At 48.5% G+C, this 24770-nt stretch overlaps 1 protein-coding gene across 2 annotated transcripts in view; it reads left to right on the top strand.

Moving 5' to 3' along the window:
• The window catches only part of SORL1 (sortilin related receptor 1), a 168586-nt gene that overhangs the window by 96773 nt on the left and 47043 nt on the right, over nt 1-24770 (top strand). For both annotated transcript variants that reach the window (XM_054587637.1, XM_054587646.1), the window contains exons 22-25: nt 9820-9993; nt 11509-11622; nt 15326-15448; nt 17446-17565. In XM_054587637.1, coding sequence (XP_054443612.1) covers nt 9820-9993; nt 11509-11622; nt 15326-15448; nt 17446-17565 — 531 coding nt within the window. The remainder of the gene's footprint in view (nt 1-9819; nt 9994-11508; nt 11623-15325; nt 15449-17445; nt 17566-24770) is intronic.

Genomic DNA, 24770 nt, shown 5'->3' on the forward strand with positions numbered 1-24770 from the left:
TTTAGTAACTTCTCTACATTGCACATTTAGTGAGTGGTAAGAATTCGAACCACACTCTAGTTGACTTCAGAGCTTGACTGCAGTAAAGCCATCAGCTCTGCTCCCTCTGTCATCTGTTGTTTAAGTAGCAGTGCCCTGGTGTACGACTGTGAGTGAGAAGTACCTGATTTCGAATGCTTCTCTTCTTGGATAAAACTTTGTTCTCTTGAAACATTTGTCAGTTTGGAATATTTGCTTTTGAACAGGTGTATTTTTTGTCTTTACACCTGAATGATTTGTGCAGAGTATTACTGGAATTTATACTTTATAAAGAGTGCTTTTTTTCCCCTTAAACAGCTTACGTTGCAAGGTTATTGATACATTTATTTGATGATGCAATGGGTTAAAATGTTTTAGAGCTCTTGATATTCTTCAGAGCCTGCAATAAGCACATACATTTAAGTATTTATAATGAGGGCAAATGATGTATTATATGGGGTGGATTTGAATTTGATAATTGTTAAATACATAGAGAACTAAATAAGATAATAGTGTTTTTGCCTCCTGAACTGGTTCTGTTACAGGCCCAAGGTTTGTGTTCCCGATGCTTCAGAACAAACACTCAGTAGATCAGAGTTTGGAGTAAGCAAAGGTTTATTGATCGGGAATGCCTAGCTGGGGAAGATGGGAGAACTAATTCTCAAATCCATCTTAAGAGAGGCTGGGATCCAGCATCATCAATTGTTAAGGGAAAGGAGGAAGAGTGAGGCGTCTCAACCTGGTGGATGTCACTCTCACCTCCTCCCAGAACCAAATGGGAACTACTGTACAGTCCTTCTGAATTGCCAACTGAAGACCATCTGAAGAGGAGACCTATAACCAAGAAAGGCAGAAGAAGCCACCTCAGGCCTGGTAGGAAAGGTGGGCATGTGAAAGGGGCTGGCCCCGTTCCTGGGGACCGTGGCCGAGGTTCAGGAGGGATAGCTGAGCTGTGGGAAGGCTCCCTGAGATGTGTGGAGCCCAGCGCAGGTCGGGCTCCCCAGCCCGGAGCACCCGTGCCAGGAACAGGTGTCCACACAGCATCCCGCCGTGAAAAGCAGTGAGGCTTCTGTCTGCCAAGGAGAGGCAGGGCCCATGGGAGTCAAAGGCACCCTCTTAGAGGACCAACATACAAAATTTTGTTTACAGCCACTCACCCTAGGCTTTGGTGGTGCAGACCAGAGTCTCCTGGCGAGAATATGGGGTTTGTGGCTTTGGGGAGAGACGTGGGGGAAAGCCTCCAGGATCCCTGTACTAAGTCGTCCCCCGACACCACAGCAGTCATCTTTTTGGGGCAGAACAATCCCCATTCTATGGCTCTGAAGCCTTGCCGAGGAGTCAGCGGAATAGGCTGGGCGTAGGAGTCTGGGCAGACACAGCAAGTGTCGGTGACTGGCTTTGGGGCAGGGCCGCCTTCCCCCGCCCATTCCTGTGAACCTGACTGGCGCTTCTCCCTCATGGGCGATCAGATAGGAGCATCCTCCTAGCTTCCGGCCGACCCCACCTCTGGACTCTGGAGGCCCCACCTGGTCGAGTCATTGGGATTGTGTCCTGCCCTGCCGAGGTCGGGGAAAAATCGGGGAAAGCCTCAGACACAGGGCCCTGGGCCGGGAATCACTCCCACCAGCTTCCCTGGATTCTGAACAGCACCTCACAGAACAGCCAGTCATCCCGTCCTCCCAATCTCGTAAGAGGCCCTTCCAGTGATGAGCCTTTTTAGTGACTAGCCTAACAGCCTGCTGGCAGCCGAGGCAGGCGGAGGGGACGGCAGGGGAGGCAGATCCCTGGGTGACTTCAGGCATTTGCTGACCTGCCCCTGGGTCCTGCACTGGTAAAAGCCAGCCTTGGGGCACAGCGAAGCCCAGCAGAGGCAGCCACAAAATGTGGATCACTTGTAGCTTCAAACCAACAGTCGGAGGCCAGACATAGGCAACGTCTGTGATTGGCTTACATCAGATTCCCTTCCAAGAGGCCCAGAACCAGCATTCCAAGTGGCCAACTTCACACTACATTGGAGCAGGAGCCAACAAGCTTCCAAACAGCCTATCCAAACTTTGTGCCAGGGTGCAGCAGGCACAAAACGCTGCTGAGGCGACACTCCACCTTTTTCTTTTTGATTTTTTTCTTGCCTTTTTCTTTTCTACTTCTTTTTTCTTTTTCATTTCCTTTTCTTATTCTGTGTTTTTCTTTTCTTACTCTTTTCCATATTTCTTATTCTTTATTCCTTATTTCCTTTTATATTTTTTCATTTTCATTTTTTCTCTTTTATTTTCGTATACTTTTTCTTCTTTTTTCTTACCTTTTTTTTGTTGTTCTTATTTATTGTTGTGGGCTTTTTTTGTTTTCATTTTTGTTTCTTTTGCCACCACCTGCACACCAGCTCGCACACCATGGTCAGAGTTGAGCCTCACAGCCAGCCAGCCTTATGATCAGTCCCACCCACAGATGGGCCAACAGCAATCAAGACCCATGCAAACCATACAAGGGACTTCGTATAGCACTCAGTGCAGGCAATCAAGGAGACTGCACCACTGGATCCTACAGCACACCTAATACATAAGACCATACCATGACAACTGAGTCATGACAGTTTTACCTAATACATAGAAACAAACACAAAGAAACAGCCAAAATGGGGAGACAAAGACTAAGCCCCAAGTATAGAAGAGGCAGAATCTCCAGAAAAGGAGCTAAATGAAATGGAGCAAGCAATTTATCAGATACACAATTCAAAGTAATGGTTATAAGGATGCTCAACAGTGTGAAAGAGGGCATAGAAATGATAAAAAAGAGTAAGTTGGAAATGAAGAAAAACATATATGACAGCTAGAATACACTGCAAGGAATAAAATAATCAAATCAGAGGATCAAATCAGCGATTTGGAAGAGACCACCAATGAGAGCACCAAAAAGAAAAAAATTAAAAAGAATGAGGATAGTTTAAGGGAACTGTGGTAGAACATGAAATTTAACAGCATTCGTATCATAGGGGATACCAGAATGAGAAGAAAGTGAGCAAGGGATTGAGAACCTTTTTGAAGAAATAATGGAAGAAAACTTGCCTAACCCGGTGAAGGAAAAAGACAAGGACAGGAAGTGCAGAGAGTTCCAAACAAGATGAACCCAAAGAGGTCCACACTGAGAGACAGACACATTATTTAAAAAAATGGAAAAGGTTAAAGACAAAGAGAATCTTAAAAGCAAGAGAAAAACAGTTAATTAACTACAAAGAGCACCAATAAGACTGTCAGCTAATGTCTCAACAGGAGTATTTCAGGGTAGAAGGGGTTGGCATGAAATAAAGTAATGAAAAGTAAGGAACTACAACCAAGACTACCTTACTGAGCAAGACTGTTACTTAAAGTTGAAGAAGAAAGAGCTTCCCAGACAAGAAAAAAATACTAATGGAGTTTGTTACCATGAAACCAGCATTACACGCAATGTTAAAGGGCCTCCTTTAAGAAGAAAGAGAAGGAGAAGAGAAAAAGGTACAGAGGAAAAAAAATAAAATGGCAATAAATATGTACCTATCCATAATCACTTAAAAGTTATGTGGCTTAAATGCTCCAATCAAAATACAGAGGGTAGCTGAGTAGATAAGAAAGCAAGACCCATACATATGTTATCTATAAGAGAACCACCTCAGAACTAAGGATACTCATAGACTAATAAAGAGTGGGAAAATATATTTCATGCAAATGCTTATGAAGAATAAAATGCTGGGTAGTAGTAGTTATATATGATAAAATAGACTTTAAAACAAAGGCTATAGTAAGAGGCAAAGAAGGATGCTATATAATGATAATAGGAACACTGCAACAAGATGATATAATTCCAGTAAACATTTACGCTCCCAACAGGAGCACCTGTTGTGATACGTAAATATGTAAAGCAAATCTTGATGGACATAATGGGAGAGACTGACAGTAATGCAGTCGTAATAGGGGATTTTTAACACCCCATTGACATTAATGGATAGATCTTCCAGAAAGAAAATCAACAAGGAAATGGAAATGACACACTAGATCAGATGGATTTGATATCTTCAGAGTGTTTCACCCCAAAGTAGGAGAATATATATTCTTTTCCAGTGCATATGGAACACTTTTTTTTTTTTAAGGATAGGCCACATGTTAATACACAAAACAAGTCTCAATAAATTTAAGAGGATTGAAATCATATCAAGCATCTTCTCTGACCATGATGTTATGAAATTAGAAACAGACCACAAGAAAAAAACTTAAAGACATGTCAAGTCATAAAGTCTAAATAACACATTACTAAGCAATGAATGAATGGGTTAACACTTCAAATAAGGAAAGAATCAAAATTTACCTTGAAACAAGTGGAAATGAGAACCTAACAACCTAAAGTCTATGGGACACAGCAAAAACATTCCTCAGAGGGAAATTCATACCATATAGGCCTACCTCAGGAAACAATAAGAAAACTCAAACAATCTAACTTTACACTTAAAGGAACTGGAAGAAAAAGAACAAACAAAGCCCAGAGTGAGTAAAGGAAGGACATAATAAAGATTAGAGAAGGAGTAAACAAAATAGAGTCTAAAAAAACAACTCAAAAGATCAGTGAAACCTAGAGCTGTTTCTTTGAAAAGATAAACAAGATTGACAGAAGTTTAAATGGACTAAAAGAAGAAACGAGAGAGGATCAAATAAATACATTCAGAAATGAAAGGGGAGAAGTAGCAACTGACATCAAAGAAATACACGGGATAGTAAGAAAACATTATGAGCAACTATATGCCAACAAATTGGATAATCGGAAAGCAATGAATAAATTCTTAGAAAAATATGATCTTCCAAAACTGAATCAGGAAGAACCAGAGAGTCTGAATATACAAGTTTCACCTAGTGAAATTGAAGCAGTAATCAAAAAACATCCAACAAATAAAAGTACTGGACCAGGTGGCCACATGGGTGAATTTTACCAAACATTCAAAGAGTAACTAATGCTTATGCTTCTTAGACTACTCTTAAAAAAGAGGAAAGAACAATTTCCAGCTCATTTTACGAGGTTAGCAGTATACTAATTCCCAAACTAGATACAGGCACAACAAAGACAGAAAATTATAGGCCAGCGTCCCTGGTGAACATGGACACAAACATCCTCAATAAAACAGCAAACCAGATCCAGCAATACATTTAAAAGATCATATACCATGATTAAGTGGGATTTATTCCAGGGATACAAGATTGGCACAATATCCACAAATACATAAATGTGTTACAGCACACAAATTAAATGAAGAGTAGAAACCACATAATCATATCAATAGGTACAGCATTTGATAAAGTCCAGCACTCCTTTATGATAAGTCTCAGCAAAGTAGGTATAGAGGAGCATACTTAAACACAATAGAGAGCATATATGGCAAACTCACAGCCAGTGTCATACTCAATAGGCAAAAACTACAAATGTTTCTTTCCCTTTAGATCAGGAACAAGACAGAGATGTTTGCTTTCTCTACTCTTATTCATCATAGTACTGGAAATCTTAGCCATAAAAATCAGACAGGAAGTGAAAGTGTCATTATTTACAGATGACATGATATTGTATATAGAAAACCTTAAATATTCCACCAAAATGCTACTAGAACTAATAAATGGATTTGACAAAATAGCAGGACTCAAAATTAATATCCAGAAATTGGTGGCATTTCTATACACCAACAGTGCACTATCAGAAAGAGAAACCAAGGGAAAAAAAATCCCACTTACTATTTCAACAAAAAAAATAAGGTACCTTGAAATAATTTTAACCAAGGAGGTCAAAGACCTCTACTCAGAAAACTATAGGACATTGAAGAGAGAAATTGAAGAAGATATAAAGAAGTGGAAGTATATACCATGTTCGTGGATTCAGAGAGTTAACATCATTAAAATGTCCATACTACCCAAAGCAATCTATTAGATTCAGTGCAATTCCTGTAAAAATATCAGTGACATATTTCACAGATCATGAAAAAATATTCCAAAAATGTATATGGAACCAAAAAAAAAAAAAGACCCTGAATAGCCTCAGCAATCATGAGAAAGAAGAACAAAGTTGGAGGTATCACAGTACCTGGTATCAGACTGTGCTACAAGGCCAGTTGTAATCAAAACTACCTGACACTGTCATAAGAACAGGCCTATAGATAATTGGAATGGAACAGATCGCTTAGAAATCAACTAGCACCAAATGGTCAATTAACATTTGACAAAGGAAGCAAGAACATGCAATGGGGTAAATACAGTCTCTTCTGTAAGTGGTGTTGGGAAAATTGGACATATACATACAACAAAATGAAACTATACCACCAACTTACACCATACACAGGAATTAACTGAAAATGGATTAAAGACTTCTGTGTAAGTCACAAAACCATGAAAATACTAGAAGACAAAATAGGCAGTAAAAGCTCAGACATTTCTTGGAGTAATATTTTTGCCAATGTGTCTCTAGGGCAATGGAAATAAAGGAAAAAAAAATAGACAAATGGGACTACATCAAACTAAAAACCTGCACAACAAAAGAAACCTCATGACATCTGCACATCATGTCATTAACAAAATGAAAAGGGATCCCACTATATGGGAGATGCAAGTTAAAATCCAATGAGCTATCACCTCACACCTGTCAGAATGGCCATCATCAATAGATCAACAAACAAGTGCTGGCGAGGATGTGAAGAAAAGGGAACCCTCATGCACTGTTGGTGGGGACGCAGACTGCTGCAGCCACTATGGAAAGCAGTATAGAGTTACCTCAAAAAATTAAAAATGGAACTGTATTTTGACCCGGTGATCCCACTTCTGGGAATATATTGTAAGAACCCCAAAACACCAATTTGTAAGAAAGCATGTACCCCTATGTTCATAGCAGTGTTATTTACAATAGCCAAGATCTGGAAACAGCTCGTGCCCATCAGTAGATGAGTGGATAAAGCAACTATGGGACCTTTACACGATGGACTTCTGTGTGGCCATAAAAAGAAGGGACTCTTACCCTTTGCAATAGCATGGATGGACCTGGAGAATATTATGCAAGCGAAATAAGCCAGTCAGAGAAAGAAGACTACCGTATGATCTCACTCATATGTGGAATCTGATGAACAAGATAAACTCACATGCAAAAAAAAATAGAGGCGTAGCCACGTGGAACAGACTGACAGCTGTCAGAGGGGAGTGGGGACTGGATGAAAGGAGGAGAAGGGACGAACCAAAGAGCGTAAGTGCAGGACCCCCAGACACAGACAACGGTGTGGTGAGGGCCAGAGGGGTGGGGAAGCCGAGGCTGGGAAGAGGGGTACGAAAGGGGAGAAAACAGGGACGTGTAATAGTGTCAACAATAGAAGTAAAGAGAAAACAAGAAGAAAGGAGAGCAGCAAGGTAAAGGGTGGTGCTGGCCATGGGCAGGGAGGCCTCCATGGGACCCGAGGAGGAGTGGGGATTTCTCATTCCCTTCGTCCCCTCCTGCCAACCTGAGTTCAGGTGTGGAGATGCCTGGGAATCTCTGAGAGCAGGCACTGTTTGGTGTGTATTTCCCCTTTTCTGTGCAGACCAGGGGCTGCCCACGCCTCCGGCAGAATCCCTCCGGGACCTGCCCACAGCTGGCGCCGTGGGCTGCAGGCATCAGAGAGAGGGAGCACTCCATCCTGTTGCCTCTGGAGGAGCCGCCCGAAGGGGGGCATCTGCCAGTGTTCCGCACACAACGAGATGTCCCAGGGCTCAGTGGTTGGTCTGCGAAAGGGACACTCTTCACACTGGGGTGATTCTCTTCCTGTCACGCACACCAGCCTGGGTGTCCTGTGTCAGGATCAGGTGGCCATGTCCTTGGGTTGCTTTGTGGACTTCTCCATCGGTGCCGTCCCAGGCTGCCTGTTGTCTGCACTGCGGCCCGGCACGCCTCTGGGTCCGCATGGTTTGGGGTTTGCCCTGAGCACTGCCCCTCTGACTGGTTCCCTGCATCTCTTTCTAGACCAGTCTCCTGAAATGCCGTGCCGCATCTGGGTTCTGTGCTTCTGGCTCTTGCTTCTTTGGTTGGGAACATTTGTTCTGCATGTGACCATACTGTCACATTATTTTATAGACATAACCCATGTGGAAATGTCCTGTGATTGTTTTCTAAGTGTCCTATTATTGTTGAATATACATTGTCCTTTGAATACACAGAAAGTACCCCAGATGCCTGTGGCATGTTGTCCCTTGGCGACACTCCCTCCTGGAGCCTGTGGCATCTGTCCCTGTGGTGGGGGAACAGCTCCTGCCTGGGGCACAGAGCAGGTGCCACCTGCCACTTCTGCCTCAGTTGGCTGGCTACTCTCCTGCGGTCCTTTCCACCCCTAGGTTATGAAGTTATTTGGGAAACACTTTTGAATGTTTTATCATGTGGATTTCCCTCAGCGGGTGTGTGCGTTTTATTTATGTAGAAATACCCTCTGTGGTCCGTAGCATCAAAACATGCTGCTGTGTGGTTGCGATTCTTCCATGGATGTGTTGTGCCGGCCGGACACTGCTCGGGCGCCCACACATCCAGAGCTGCTAAGCATGCCGCCCCCGCAGCCGTGCTGGCCGTGCGAAAGGTTCCTGTCTCCCGGCTGCAGCCGGGGCGGGTGGGCAGGCAGCTGGAGTCCTGGCCGGGGAAGCAGCCCTCCCTCACGTGGTTCTGGTGGGCCCTTCTGTCCCTGAGACAGCACAGCAGGTGGTCACCATAAGCTGAGTGTTATCAAGAGTTTCGCATTTATTTTTCCCTTTTTGATGATGAATAGTCTCACACAAAAGGAAAAAGACACACTCTATAATCTGTGTGGCTTTTATGTTGTTCAGTATCATTTTTTCAGCTGTTCCAAAATGGTTTATGCGCCCTCTCTGCTTCCCAGAAAGATGTTGGAGATAGGAGGTCACCTTGTCCATCATCGGTCACCCATACAGGTCTTCTGTCCAGGGCACCGTGAGGGGTTTCATGGCCCCTACAGGCATTCTCTTTGGAAAGCCGAACGGAGAAGAGGTTGGAAATAGTGGAGCAGGTGAACATCCCTCATCTGGTGCGGGCTTACTGCAGGATGGCCCGCCTCATGGGGACGCGGCTGGCGCGGCAGCTGCACTCTGGCCCAAAGGGATCGAGAGCGGGAGTCGGGATTTTTGCCTATGTCTGGTGGTTACTCAGGTGTATGTTCCAAATAAGGGCTTTGGGTCAAGGAACAGAAGCCCACTCAAGCTAACTCAAGTAAAACATGCCTTGGGAAAGATGACGGGAGACAGTAAGGAACCCAAAGGTGGAAACTAGGTGAGCCTCATGGGGACTGGAGCTGGGGTGGCAAAGCCGTCTGCCTCCCTGTCGCCCCCGACCCCTAGTGCCATCCTGCCCTTCCAAGCCCACTTTGTGCTCCGACTCTTCTCTGCGCTCAGAAGTTGTTACTGCACAGCTTTGATGGTTTTGTCTTGTCCTGCACCACCTTTGATGCCCACACGATATGACGTCTCTCCCAGCCTCAGCTCCCCGATGACAAGGTGGCCTTGCAGCCTCCCAGCGCTCAGTTCCCCAGGCACCAGCCGGCACCCTGCGTAGCTCTGGGGAATGCTGATCTCGTAAGGCTTCATGTGAGTCAGGAACTTCCCTGAGGGCTCTGAGCAGAGGCTGTGGGCACAGTAGGGCCCAACACATGCCACGTCCCTTTTTTCTTTCTGAGCTCACGTTGCCGTGTCTGTAAAATGAGGAGCTATGGGGGGCCTGGCCTCCCTCTAGTGCCTCCTGGAGTCTTTTAACGCGATGCCGTGGTGTGTGCTCTCTCTGCAGGAAGCAACGCTTGTGTGTCCAGGCCATGCAGCCTGCTCTGCCTGCCCAGGGCCAACAGCAGCAGGAGCTGCAGGTGTCCAGAGGGCGTGGCCAGCACCGTCCTCCCCTCGGGGGACCTGAGGTGTGAGTGCCCCCGGGGCTATCAGCTGAGGAACACCACCTGCGTCAAAGAAGGTGCGTCCCTGCTCTTTTTGTCCATCATCCTCCTTTCCTGTGTTTCTCTCCTTTCCCGGGGCTGTCTGTCCCCTAATCTGAGTCATGGAAAATGCCCACAGAAAAAATACAGTCGCTGGGCACCTGGACTCGTCTGGTTCAGGTTCCAGGCCTGTGGCGTTTAGTTTTCATCCAGAACAGCCCTAAGCCGTTTACTTAAAAATGATAGCTTGTGTCTGTCTTTGCTTTAATGTCAAGTGATACAGCTTTGCTAGGAGGCCACCTTCCTTTTCCTCTTCTGCCAGTTCCTTTTCTTGCCCATCCCCCACATCTCAGCTCTGCAGCCTCCCGTGTGTTGGCCCAGCTGGACTTGGAACAAGAAGTGCTGTGACTCCACGGCTTACCTCGCCTGCCCCCCGCGCCCACCCCCCGGCCCGAGGCGTCCTGCACTCTCAGACCAGTGTTCCAAAGGACTCTGCGTCCTTCTTCCCAAGCTGTGAGCAGTGCCTGCAGCAGCCTCATCATGCTCTTCCTTTCTAAACTTTCCCCCTGAAAAGCTGTTAAACCTTTCCTTTATTGTCTAATTTTTACCCTTACCACCTCCCCGGCCCCAGCCTCGTATTTCCATCAGTCAGGGGAGCCCCGGGAGGGGGACTTGCCACATGGCGCCCCGGGAGTGGCCCGAGTCCCGCTGCTCCTCCTCGTGCAGGCGGACCTGCTCTGTAACGGCCACCCACCTGCGCTGCAGCCTCCTAGCTTCGGGCAGCAACGTCCACGAAGCCACGGGATGGCCGCTTAGAAATAGGGGCGGAGCCGCCCTCTTAGACACAGGAAACTGTCAGGTGGGCTCTGGCAGTCATTTTAATGGTCTTTAGAAAGAAACAGAGTTGACATTAAAATTCAGAAGAAGGAGAAAGGAGGCTTTTCTGTAGTCCTCGTAGGAAGGCCTTTGGTTACCCAAACAAGAGGCCAGTCCTCACGTGTTCTTGACTGTTACCAAGCCAGGCATTTCTTCTGCATGAGAAGTTGCAGCTGCTTGCTTTAAAGAAGTCACGGGGTAGAGAAAACCTTCAGAGTATGGAAAGAAAGTCCCCATAGCCCACTTGGTTGAGAAATTGCGTATACAGGGGTATATATTTGTAACTCCCTGTAATATCTGTGGCTGTAGATACATCGACCACTGTGTCCGGATACAGTGCAGACGCAGTCTGTGACGGGTGTCCTTGTGTAATCAGGATTTTACGACGTTGGTACGTGGTGTCTCTACCCACTGGCCAACTGGTATCGTTGTGACCGCCTCTAAGCACAGCTCCGGCTTGCCTCCTCTCCTCCAATCCCGGTCCGGGCAGGAGAGGAGGCGGCCTGTCGCGGCTTCCGTCCCTGCCTGCCTGTCGGCTGGGCTGCCCTCTCCCTCTTCGTCGTCTAAGACGTGTTGTTTGAGGAAGGGAAATGGGAAACTGCACAGAGAGTGTCTTGTGGTCCGTCAGTAAGAATAACACTGGTTTCGTTTCCTCCCTGCCTTTTCCTGGCCACCAGAGAACACCTGTCTGCGCAGCCAGTACCGCTGCAGCAACGGGAACTGCATCAGCAGCATCTGGTGGTGTGACTTGGACAACGACTGTGGAGACATGAGCGACGAGAGAAACTGCCGTGAGTCCCTGGCGCGGCCCCGTCTGCGGGGTGGCAGGCCCTGGCTGTTGCTCAGAAGACTGGCCCAGCTCCTGGGCAGCGCCTTGCTGCCTCTTTCCCTCTCACGACCACAGAAACTAATGACTAAAATTCTGTGGCACACCAAGAAATATATTTTTTGTCGATCTGACAAAAATAGGCATAATTTTGATTCATTCGTACTGAATGGCTATTGTTGTGTTGGCTGTTGGCCCTTTTTTTTATTTGCCAGTCTAAGGGAAAAGAGGTCAGTGCCCCTAACTCCATAGTCAGGTGGCGCATGTTCTGAAAATTCTTGCTGCACATCAGTTGAATATCGCTGGTCTGGTGCTGGCTGGACCCTCAGGCTCAGCGATGCCTGTTTAAGCTGATGGGGTTGTTTGGAGAACAGAGAAAACACATTTCCCTACCGAGCTGGATGTACGTTGCTGTTTAAAAACAAACCCGTGTATATATAAGTTCCCTACGTCATTGTAAGAGATTTGCGAATCATCCTCCCGTGGCTGAAAGGGAGCCTGCCTGGCGTCGGGCAGGCTGGGCTCTCACTGTGGCCCTGCCACTGTTGCAAACCCGGTGGCAGGGTGGTGGCCAGGGGATAGCCCTTGATCGGTCAGTTCAGCGCTCGGCCTTCTCAGAGAGGGCAGCAGGCTTTGCGCTGTGTGCCACCACAGCCGGTGGGTGCTGGCGGCCCGCCGGGCTCCAGAGGGGGTGTTCTACCCCAGCGGCAAGGCCTGCTTTGGTCTGAAACGTGGGGGCGTCGGCACATGTGCACACAGATGGCATCTTCTACCTGTTACCGTATGTGATTCTGTTTAGCAGGGTTGGAAGGCACACGTGGCTCTGCAGGTGATTTTTAATAGCTCTGACATCCTTGGCCCTTTGTCAGGCGGTAGTATGTTCAACAGGTGTCTATGGAAGAGCCTTCATTCCAGGCTCTGTGCTGGGCCTTGGCATGTACTGGTGAGCAGGGTGGACGCCGAGCTTCAAGTCTGAAGGGGGGTCTAAAAGCAGATAGATAGCCAGTTACCCTGGAGTGGCGAGTGCTGCGATGGGGAAGCCCAGGGCACCCCGACCGGCTCAGGTCGGCACTCACGTGCAGGTGCACCAAGCGCAGGTGGCGGCAGCAAGGTTCAAGGCAAGGAGCAGCCACGTGACAGCCCGGCGGCCAGAGTGTGTGCGGCCTGGCCGGGAGCTGGTGCGGGCCACTGAGAGCTAGTGGGAACTCAGGGGCGGGGGCCCAGAGCCGCAGGGGCCTCTGGGCGTGCTCAGCAGAGCCGCCGTGAACCCTTCGTGGGACATTCTAAGGTACTGCCTTTGGAATCATCGGCTGGAGGCAGAGGGAATTGCATGGGGGAAAGGCCAGAGCCGGGAAGCCAGAAACCAGTCTGCAGGCTTCTCTTTCCAGTATTTTACCTTTGGAAGTCGAGAAGCCCATTTGTAACCCCGTGTTCAAAGATCCGATGGAAGGGGGCTGCTGGCCCTGTGTGCTCCCCTGTCTCTGGTGGCGGTGTGCCGCCTGCCCCCTGCAGAGCCCGTGCGGCTGTGCCAGCCCACGGGGAAGCAGCCCGGGAAGCAGCCAGCGCGTGACCCCGCCCTTGAATTGCGCCCTGCCTTTTCTGTCTCACCGGGGCCTGCACCCTGGACCTTACTTCAGAATTTTCCCTTGGCTTCAGCGGGTGCCTCTCACATCGAGGGGCAAGAGCTTCCTGAGTGGCAGATTTGAGGGGTGCTAGCCTATGTGTGTGTTTTTTATTTCTGAAAAATTGGCACTGATAAAACTCTCTCTACCTACAGAGTCTTAGGAAGGTGTGATATTTGTGGGGGAGTAGCCAAAGCTCCTTAAAAACATTAATAAATGTTAACAGCTTTGGAGCAGATTCTGGAAAGGAGTTTATCACCTAACAGAGTGGGAGAGGAAATACTCCTTAGGATTTACACATTGTGAGACAAGGACCCAGACGTGGTCAGGCTGGGTGGACGCAGAGAGCTATAAATGTGCTGACCTCACGTCCCGCAGCCAGGGGCTCCCGCCTGGGCCTCGGGGCTCTGGTTGCTGCTAGATGACAAGCCTGGGTCCCGTTATTCTGCGTTTTGAGAGGAAGACCTCCCCGCACCTTCGGGGGCAGCGGCCCTCCCCGCGGAGCCGTGACCTCGCCGTTGGGCTCCCGCGTCCCACAGAGTCGGCGCAGCTCTGGGTGGCGTGTGCAGCTGGCTCTGACCTGCTCCTGCACGGGTGCAAGTGTCCGCTTGGATTGACCTTTCCAGGACCCTGGGACTCGCTGTCTCGGAATCCCACTAGGCTCAGGTTCAGACTTGTCAGGTGGGGCTGAGGTGAGGGGGTTGGGGGGAGGTAGGGGTTAAGCTGGAGCCTGGGGACCCTTCTCTGTGCCTTGTGTCTCCCTCACTGAGGAGGCGGAGCGGGACTTCTGTCCTCAGGGCTGTGGGGCCGTGGGCCCCTGTTGTGCGGGAGGTTACAAGAGGCGTCCTGTCTGCTGGCTGCCGGGGAAGACGGGGAAGACGAGGGCCGCAGCGGAGGGAGACCAGAGGGCTGCTGGGAGCAGATCTGCCTTCTGAGCAGCCGCCTGGGTTGGGTCTTTGTCAGGCGCTTAGGGTTTTGATGTGAATCTCCTGCAGCCTGGTCATTTTTGCATTTATCTCCTGCCTCCCCACCATGAGCTCAATTACAGAGAAGAAAGGGAGCCACTAGTAAGCGCTGCCAAGGTCTGTAATCGCAGAGTCGGCTGGGCTTTTCAGCCCGGCACCCCACCCAGCCCAGGGGCCTGGCACCTGCCTCCCGCACCTCTGCGGCTCCAGAGAGCAGCCTTGCTTCCAAGAGCCTTCCCCGCGGGTTCCTTCCCCAGGCTCAGGGCGGGGGGCTGGGTCTAGGCCAGGTGGCTTCTATAGAAGAGCGAGGGAGTCTCATTCTCTACCGAGTCTGCTGGGGCGCATTACGTTTCCCTCAATTTAATGGACCACAGTCCCAAACTTGTTTTCTTACTTGTCCTCATCATAGTGCCATGATGTAGGCATTACCTTCATTTAGCAGTAGAGGGAACGGAGGCGTGGAATTGTTAGGTTGTGGGTGGTAGAATTAAGATGTGAGTCTTCTGACTGTCACCGCGCTTGGCCTCAGGGCGGTTTCTGCCTTTGAATGTGGAGGAAGCGGAGGCTCAGGGAGTCCTTGCTGGAGGAGGAGGCAGAGCGGGGATTTGGAACCCAGCCTTGGCGGACTACAGAGCCCTCGCTCTGCTGCGGGAAGCCTGCCTGCGCAGCCCCCCCCCCCCACCTCTGTCACCCCCGGGGGCGGCTTGGGGCGCCTGTGGGGAGCTGGGCTTCCCAGGGGCCGGCTTCCAGGTCGAGGTATTTCTGCCGCTTCAGGAAGACACCTCCCGCCTGAGGGCGTCGTAGGCAGCGAAGCCCCTTGCTTTCTCTCCCAGCCGGAGGCCGGCTCCCACTTTTCTTAGCCCTGTTCCAATCTGCAAGCTGTCAATGGGGAGGCAGGCTCTTACCTCCCTTGGTTGTAAAGGTCAGGTTCTCATGCCATTTTTTTCATAAGTCTAGGTTTTGTTTCTGTTCCTACAATTAAAATCTGCTTCCTTCTCTTGTTACATTGGTTTCCCAGTGGAAAGTTTGTGTTTGGGGGGAGTGAATCGCACTAAGTGTGTCCTCTCGCTTTCCTTTTTAGCCACTACCATTTGTGATCTGGACACACAGTTCCGTTGCCAGGAGTCTGGGACCTGCATCCCACTCTCCTACAAGTGCGACCTGGAAGACGACTGTGGAGACAACAGCGACGAGAGTCACTGTGGTGAGGGCGCACGAGGCCCCGGAGCCCTGTCCCGCAGCGGGCGGCATCCCTGCCCGGCGCTGTGCCCGTGGCTGGGGCGGCCGGGAACGGAGGGTTTCCCAGGGCCCTTCGGGGAGTTAGGACGCGCGCTGCGGGCGCGTCTGAACCTGCACAGTAGGGTTGGTGCCTCCGTGGGGGACGGGACCTGGCTTTGCCCTGAGGGGTGCTGTGGGTGTGGGTGCGATAGGGAGGAGGGAGGCTGGGAGGGGCTCAGGTGGCTGTTGCGCAGACGTGGCCCACGCCTCCGGGTGGCTGAGAGACCCGCCTCCTGAAGACACATATCTGTGGCTTCGCGAACTGTATTTTTTTTTAACCAACATTATTCAGAAAACTCTGTTAGAAGTCAACAGATGGTACAAACATTGTTTGCACATCTCTTTTCTGAATGGAAATTTTTGTATTTAGAAAAAGAGCATGTTGGCGTGATACGAATTCTCTAGTTTAGTCATTTTAGTTTCCAGGTCAGGTGGCTGCGGTCCGCAGTGGCCGGGGGGCGTGTCCTAGGCACCGCGGTTCGCTCTGCCGGCAGGGGGCGGGGCGCTGCCCCGTCCGTCTCACGGGCCGTCCTCGCTAAGGGGCTCCAGCCCCCAGCTCCGAGTCGCTGGCTCTGGAAGAAGGAAGCCTGTGTGGTACACACAGTGCGCCTGACTGGAGGAGCCACGGGTGTCAACGGAAGCGGGGCTGGAGGCCCACGCCGACCCAGACCCTGTGCGGGGGACGTGTGGCCCTGCCGGGCCCTGCCTCCCCGTGGGCAGGCCTGGCAGGTGGGGCCTCGCGCACGATGACACCTGCTTCTCGACGAGCGCGGGTCTGACCCGCAGGGACGGCAGCAAGGGCAGCCAGGGGAGGCTCCTGTCTGGCTTGCAGAGCACTTTTCTTGGCAGGGCGGAGGGGTTTACATAATTCCCTTCATCTTTGAGAAATACGAAATTGCAGAAGACAGTCCTTGGGATTCACAACTGTTTTCCCTTTGTCCCTCCCGTCTCCTCCTCAGCACTCTGGCAGCGTTCAAGTGCGCAGCTGGTTTTGCTCAGTCGGGTGGAAACTGCATGTGGCCGCCTGTGTCTAGTGCCACCTCACTCCCTCACTGGGCACAGGGGACCTGTAAGCAGTGGCAGGGCCTCCAGGTCCTCTGTCCATGGTCCCTGCATGTCAGCCCGAGTCCAGCCCACAGTCCCAGTGAGTCCCTTCCTTAGAGCCAGGGCCTCTTCATGAGTATCCAGACTGTTTTCTCTACAAAGCTGAACTACCAGCGTCACCACCACCCTGGCCTGTGAGTGAGGCCTCAGAGGCAGCCACCGTGGGCCCACAGCGTGGCTACTGCTCCTTCTGTGAAATCTTTAAAATTCCCTTTGGAGGTTGTCCTTTAATACTGTCCTCCAGGCCGACAGAAGATGGTGCGTGAGTGAGACCAGGGCTGGCCCCCACCCCGTCCCCCCGCCCAGACGGCCCCATCCCACAGGCCCAGCTTGTGTGCCCTGCTGTGGCGCCGGCACGGATCCCGCTGCCCCGAGCTGAGCGTCCCATTGACAAACACTCCTACTTTTTGTGACTCCTTTTCTGAGAGCACAGGCTCTGTCTCTAGAAGCCTGCTGTTTCTTGCAAAGACTTCCTGGGCACCTCACGCTTGCCTCCAGCCTCCTCCTCATCGTAGCAGGCATCGACAATGACAGTATTTGTCAAGCGCAGTGAGGCCGTGGGCAGGCTTCTCTTCCCTCGCAGCAGCCAGTGGCAAGAGTGCGGGGGTCTGTCGCAGCACCCGGGCGTGGCCGGCAGCCTTCCTCAGTGACCTCTGATTCCTGGTTCAGGTCTCCATCCACGCCCTCGCTGGGGAGTCCGGGGAGTCGGTGTTAAGGGGTTAATGGCGCATCTCTAACCCTCAGGAGTGCTGACACCAGAGGGGGACTTGTGGGTGGAGAGCTTTGTCCTCACACTTCTGTCTGTGGTCTCACCTGCAGAAGCGCACCAGTGCCGCAGCGACGAATACAACTGCAGCTCCGGGCTGTGCATCCGCTCCTCCTGGGTGTGTGACGGGGACAACGACTGCAGGGACTGGTCCGACGAAGCCAACTGCACGGGTCAGTGTCTCCAGGGCTCTGCAGAGCGCTCGCCTGTGCGTGGACTGGTTAGCATTGCAACCCTTCCTGGTCATAGAGTCTAGGCCCTGAGAAACGGCCCTTGGGAATCACCCAGGGCTGTGCGGCTAGACTCGGTCGATGCGAAGCTTGTGATGAGCGCACCCCGGCATCCTTCTTCCTTCACGGAGAAGTCACGTTAACCAAGCTCATCGGCGTCCTGAGTGACAGACACGTAGGTGACTCATGTCCCGGCTTAGCGTCTTGTTTCTTCAGGGCCGGTGATGAACAGCTTGCAGACTGACCCCTAGTCTGTGGACCACGTTTTGAGCGGCACTCGATGACTTTATGCATCGGAATGGAGATTCCAGGGGTTCCCCGAACAGGGATAACTTTAACTGTGCTTGCGTCTCTTTGGGGTGAGATTTCATTAAAAATAAACCGAGGCACAACCCGGGAATATCAGAGGAAGGCTTGGTACCATCACATCGCAGTAATGTTCTAATACTTCTGTTGGGTAGTAGGTTCCTGATGTTGATTGCACGATGTTTTATGACTGACTGACTGAAAGAATGAGTCTCACATACATTATGGTGTTGTGGGGCAGAGCAAGGAGTTGAGGAACTTGTGGAGAACTAAAAATATTTCGTTGCCTAATGCATAAATACCCTCTGCAGCATCCTCTGAGGTAGCCATTCGGTTCTGCCTGAGCTCCCTCCCAGGAAGGGGGTGGAGGCGCTCGGTGTCGCCGTTTCTTGGTGAGGGCGGACCTGCATCCTTACCACAGTCACTCAGGCTCTGTTTCACATATGGTTCATGGTTCATTGTTTTTTCAGTTATAAAGTACATTTATTTACCAGGAACATAACTTTTGAAAATTTATTTATCCACGTTCAATTATAGTTTACCCACAATATTATTTTGTATTGATTTCAGGTGTACAGCGTAGTGGTTAGACAGTCCTGTACTTTACAGAGTGTGCCCGTAACACTTCCAGTACCCACCTGGCACCGCGTGTTATTGACTCTGTTTCCTGTGTTGTACCTACATCCTGCGACTCCTCGTGACTGCCGATTTGTGCTGCTTCATCTTTTCACCTGTTTCGCCCAATCCCCAACCCCTGCCCCTCTCTCTGGCAGCCATCACTCTGATCTCTGGATCCATGAGACTTTTTATATTTCTTTTGTTAATTTTGCTTTTTAGATTCCAAATATAAGTGAAATTTTGATTTTTCATACCATACCATAAAATACCATAAAATTATGGTACCATAAAATACCATAATTTTATGGTATTTCTCTTTCTCTGACTTATTTTACTTAGTGTAATACCTTCCATCTAGGTTCATCTGTGCTGCCACTTTCTCTTTTTATTACTGAGTAATATTCCATTTTATATATGTATCACCGCTTTTTGATACACTAGCTATTGGTAGACATTTGGACCATGTCCATATCTTGGCTTTTGTGAATAATGCCTCAGTGAACATAAGGGTCCATATATTCTTTCACATTAGTGGTTGGGTTTCATAAGATGTATTTCCGCAAGTGGAGTCTCTGGGTCATGAGGCAGTTCCCTTTTTAAATTTTGAGAACACTCCACACTGTTGTCCACCCGTCCGCATTCCCACCAGCAGTGCACGAGGGTTCCCTTTCTTCCGCAGCCTCGCCAGCACCTCTTGTTTGTCGATTTATGGATGATGGCCATTCTGACAGCTGTGAGGTGATATTTCAGTTGTGGTTTTCATTTTCATTTCCCTTGATGATTAGTGACATTGAATATCTTTTCATATTGTTCTCTGTGTGTCATCTTTGGAGAAGTGTCTGTTCGGGTCCTCTGCCCATCTTTTAATTGGATAATTTATTTTTATGGTATTGAGTTATGTAAGTTCTTTATAAATTTTGGATATTAACTCCTTATTGTATGTATCATTGGCAACCATTGTCTCCCATGCCATAGTGTGTCTATTTTGTTGATGGTTTCTTTTGCTGTACAAGAAATTTTTCATTTGAGGTAGTTCCACTTGTTTATTTTTTTCTCTTATTTCCCTTGCCCTTAGATAAGAGAAAAATACAGGAACTGGCAGAAGTAACACCTGCTTGAGTATGGTTGGTAGGGTAATAATATGTGTGTAATAATTTATAGTTTTAATTTGAACATTTTATCTAAAATGTCACATGGTGTGCTTGAGTGTGATATTGTTATGTTACAGAATTACATGCTTATGATTTTGTAATAAAAGACATTATAATAATAAAGGGGTGTTATTTGTGCCACACTCTGTATATTGCTAAGAGAAATACATTGCTCGGGATTTTACTGGCTATGTTTTCTTCTAGTTTTATGGTTTCAGGTCTGACATTTCATATGACATATTTTGAGTTTATTCTTGTATATGGTATATTAAGATGGTCTAGTTTCATTTTTTGCAAGTTTCTGTCCAATTTTCCCAGCACCATTTATTGAATAGACTATCCTTACCCCGTTGTGTGTTCTTTTGCCTCCTTCATCATATATTAGTTGACCATAAATGCATGGGTTTATTTCTGGGCTCTCTGTTCTTTTCCACTGATCTGCATGTCTGTTTTTATGCCAGTACCATGCTGGTTTGATTACTATGGCCTTGCAGTATGTTTAGATATGATGTAGTGTGAATCCTCCAACTTTGTTTTTCTTTCTCAAGATTGTTGAGGGTAGTCAGGTTCTTTTGTGTTTCCATATAAATTCTTGGGTTATTTGTTCCTAGTTCTGTGAAATACACCATTGGTATTTTGATAGGAATTGTGTTGAATCTATAGACTGCGTTGGGTAGTATGAACATTTAATGATATTAATTCTTTCTATCCATGAACACAGTATATACTTAAATTTATTTTTATCTTCAATTTCTTCAGTGTCTTGTAATTTTTGAATATAGTTATTTTATTTGCTTGGATGAACTTATTCCTAGGTATTTTTTGATACAGTTATGAATGGAATTATTTTCTTAGTTTTTCTTATATTTCATTATTGGTGTATAAAAATGCAGCCAACTTCTGAATATTAATTTAGTGTCCTGCTGCTTTCCTGTTACTCATTTATCAGTTCCAGGAGTTTTATACAGTATCATGTCATCTGCAAATAATGTTTTACCTCTTCCTTTTCAATTTGGATACCTTTCATTTCTTCTTATCTGATCATTGAGGGAGGCCCTTCAGTGCTATGTTGAACAACAGTGGTGAAAGCAGTAATCCCTGCTTGTTCCTGGTCTTAAGGGAAACGTGTTTAGTTTTTGCCCACTGAGTACGATGCTGGCAGTGGGTTTGTGACAGATGGCCTTTATTGTGTTGAAGTATGTTCCCTCTATTCCCACTTTGCTGAGAGTTTTTATCATAAATGGGTGCTGAATTTTGTCAAATATTTTTCCTGTGTCAATTGATATAATCATATTACTTCTATCCTTCACTGTATGTGTGTGTGCGCGTGCGTGTGTGTTGAATCACATTAATTGATTTGCAGATGTTGAACCATCCTTGCCTCCTGGGAACACATCCCACTTGATCATGGTATATAATCTTTTTAATGTATTGCTGAATTTGTTTTGTTGAGGATTTTTGCATCTATGTTCATTAGGGACATTGACCTATAATTTTCTTTCTTTGCAGTGTCTTTATCTGGTTTTGGAATTAAAATAATGATGGCCTTCTAAAATGAGCTTGAAAGTTTTCCCTCCTTTTGAATTGTTTGAAATAATTTGAGAAGGATGGGTATAGTTCTTCTTTAAACGTTTGGTAAAATTCACCTGTGAAGCCATCAGTTCCAGGACTTATAAAAATCAATGAGCTGGGAGTTCATTGATTATTGCTCTGATTTCATTAAAGTCAATCTGTTTAGATTCTCTGATTTTTCCTGATTCAGTGTAGGAAAATTTATTTTTCAGGGGATTTATCCATTTCTTTCAGATTGTCTAATTTGTTGTACTATCATTGTTACTTTTTTAACATTTCTTTATATTTTTGTAGTGTTAGTTGTTACTTCTCTTTTGTTTCTGACTTTATTTGGGACCTCTTTTTTTTTTTTTCTTGATGAGTCTGGTTGAAGGTTTATCAATCTTGTTTATCTTTTTAAAGAACAACCCCTTGGTTTAATGGATCTTTTGCATTGCTTTTTAGGCTGTAATGCATTTATTTCTGCTCTGCTCTTTATTATTTTCCATTTTCTACTCACTTTGCACTTTGTTATTCTTTTTGTAGTTCCTTTAAGTGTAAGGTTAGATTGTTATTTGATATGTTCCCTATTTCTTTTAAAGAATTTTATTTTTTTAGAGAGAGAGGAAGGGGGGAAGGGAGGGAGAAAAAGAGGGAGGGGAACTTACGATGTGTCCTGGTGTGGGCCTCTGTCTATTCCTCTTGTTTGAGACTCTGCAGTTCCTGGATATATGTGTCTTTTCCTTCACCAGGTTATGGACGTTTTCAGCCATGTATTTTTAAAATAGGTTTTAAATACCATGCTTTTTCTCTTCTGCTCTGGTACCATTGTAATATAGTTGTTGTTATGCTTCATGGTGTCCCAAAGCTTAAAACTGTTCTCATTTTTTAAAAAAGTTTTTGTTTCTTTTTGCTGCTCTGGTTGGGTGTTTTCTGCTACCTTGTCTTCCAAATTGCTGATTCTGTTCTCTGCTTCATCTGGCATCCTGTTGATTTCTTCTAGTATATTATTCTTTATAGATACTGCATCCTTCATTTCTGACTGGTTTTTATTTGTGGTGTGTGTGTATTTTTTTATTTATTGTTGAAGTCCTTACTAAGTTCCTTGAGCATCCTTACAACCATTGTTTTGAACTCTGTATCTGGTAGCTTGCTTGCCTCCATTTCATTTAGTTCTTTTTATAGAGATTTCTCTGCGCTTCCAGTTGGGTGTGTTTCTTTATCTCCCCATTTTGGGGGTCTCTCTGTGTGTGTTTCTGTGTATTAGGTGGGTTTGCTGTGCCCCCCAGTCTTGGTGGCGTGGCCTTAGGTAGTAGGTTTCTCATGGGACTCAGTGTCGCAGTCGTCCTGGTCACCTGAGCTACACACTCCAGGAATGTCTGCTGTTTGTGTTACATGAGCCCCCCGTAGTTGAGTCTTGATTGCTCGTGGCTCATCTCTGGGCAGCTTTTACCCTCTGGCTGGTCTGAGGATCGACCTCGACCACAGTGTATGGGCTGGTACGCAGGGGCTGACTCCACAGAGTGGAATTTGCCCGCCAGAGCCTGGCCTGCAGAAGTCCTCCTTTGGGTCTGTCACTTGGGGAGTTACCTGAGCCATGCTGTGTTGCGGTCTGAATCCCAACACAGAGTGTCCTGAGTCTGGGGCTGCTGGGGAGGGGCCCCAGTGCAGGCCAATGTCAGGTGCTCTCGGTGACTGGCTCTGGGCTGCCTCTGTGAGCTGCAGAGCAATACACCGTTTGTGGTGACCTCAGCTGGGCCCGGGTGTGCGAGAGCGGCTGTGCTGCACACGAAGGCCAGGTTTTGGCAGCACCAAACCTGCCGGTAGGTCAGCAAAAGGCCTGGCGCTCACCGAGATCTCCTTTCACCTGTTATTTGCCTGTTTGGCTTGCTCCGGGAAAGAGCCTCGGAGGGTATGCTAGTTGGTGAGCTGCAAGAGGCAGGTGCTCAGTGGTTCTCTGGGGGCGGGGGCGGGGGTGAGTGGTGCTTGCCAGACTGATACAGGTTCGAACTTCGCACCAGCACTGGGTGTGAGGCCCCTTGGCATTGGCATCAGGGCCCACCAAGGCCAGCTGCTGCCCACCGCGTGCCCATGGTATTCGGTGGTGAGTCTTCGGGTGAGGCTGGTCGTATTCACCATGGAAAACCAGGCCGGTATTTGGCCCTGTGACGGGAGGGCTCTGCACAGGAATGACGGCACCAGTTGTGTGTGGGAGGGAGAAATGGCCCCCACTGGAGAGCCACGCCCCTCAGTCTCCCCCTGAGTCTGCCTGGACGTCCTGGACAGTCCTCTGCCCTGGGCACTGGCCCGGGCCGGGCCCCTGACAGCATGGCACGGTGCTCGCTCAGCCAGGCGGGAGCTCGGGAGGCGGGCAGCTGGAGCTCGTGGCTCTTCAGTGATGGGGCTAGTGGGTCTCCTGTAGTGGGGCGGGCGGCACTGCTCTGGCATGTGGTGGGGGGAGGGGAAGTGGCCCTGTCCCCAGAGCCACACAGGTAAGTGTCTGACTGCCCGAGTGCCTTCTCTGGATGCCCAAAAAGGGCCGCGGGGAGTCGGGGGGTGGGGGTGGGCTGTTGCCCTCCCAGGCTGATGCACTGTCGGGGGCGGGTACGTGTCCAGGAAGGATGGTGCCTCCGGGCGGTGTGGGCGAGGACCTCAGCCCAGCGACCCTGGCGGCTGCGCGTGCAGCCATCCCCCCAGAACCACACAGCCCAGCCTGTGCTGGCACGACTCACCATCATCCTCTCAGAGCTGCCCTCCCTCCGCAGGAGCCCAGGGTGGCTGGTTGCAAATGAGATTTTGTGTGCTGGCCCTTTAAGAGCATGTTTGGGTCTCCCGCAGACTCCCCTCTCTCCCTGGTGGACAGAATCCTGCTGATTTTCACAGCCAGGTGTTTTGCGGCTTCTCTCCCCAGCTCTGGTGCTCTGGGCTGGGAAGCTGGCATGGGCTCGAGGCCCCATACTCCTGAGCTGAATGTCCCTTTCGATTCCCAGCTGCCGCCCATGGGTATGTGGCCAGCCCTTTCCACATCTCTGCCTTTCCTACCAGTGTTGATGTGGCTTTTCTGTAAGTCCTTGGTTATAAGGCTTCTGTTCAGCTAGTCTGCAGTTGGTTATTCAGGTTCATTGTTCTATATTTTAGTTGTAATTTCAGTTTGTTCCTGGGAGGAGGTGAGTGTAACTTGCACCTACTCTGTCCACATCCTCTTCCCCTGTTTTACAATTCGTTGTTAATCAGTCAATGTCTCGTTCATCTGGTATGGATTATTACTCATGTGAAATAGTGCAATGGCTTTTAAATCTTAACATTGCTTGTCCCCATAATACTCCAAAAGTTTCTATACTGCTCAGCATCTGGGAGCTCAAAAGCAAGCCTACTTATTTGTAAAAGCAAGTAAAAAGGATTTTGATCTGTTATCATCGCAAACTTAAACGTAGACAACTGTGTTGTGCTCTTTGTGGCTATGATTCCTGAAGACCGCCTGGTTTTCTCGCACTTGTATTCTCCCAGGGTCCAGCACCTGGC

This window comes from Pteronotus mesoamericanus, unplaced genomic scaffold (genome assembly GCF_021234165.1).
Source record: "Pteronotus mesoamericanus isolate MK-2021 breed Mesoamerican mustached bat unplaced genomic scaffold, CSHL_Meso_final contig_123, whole genome shotgun sequence".
Lineage (NCBI taxonomy): Eukaryota > Metazoa > Chordata > Mammalia > Chiroptera > Mormoopidae > Pteronotus > Pteronotus mesoamericanus.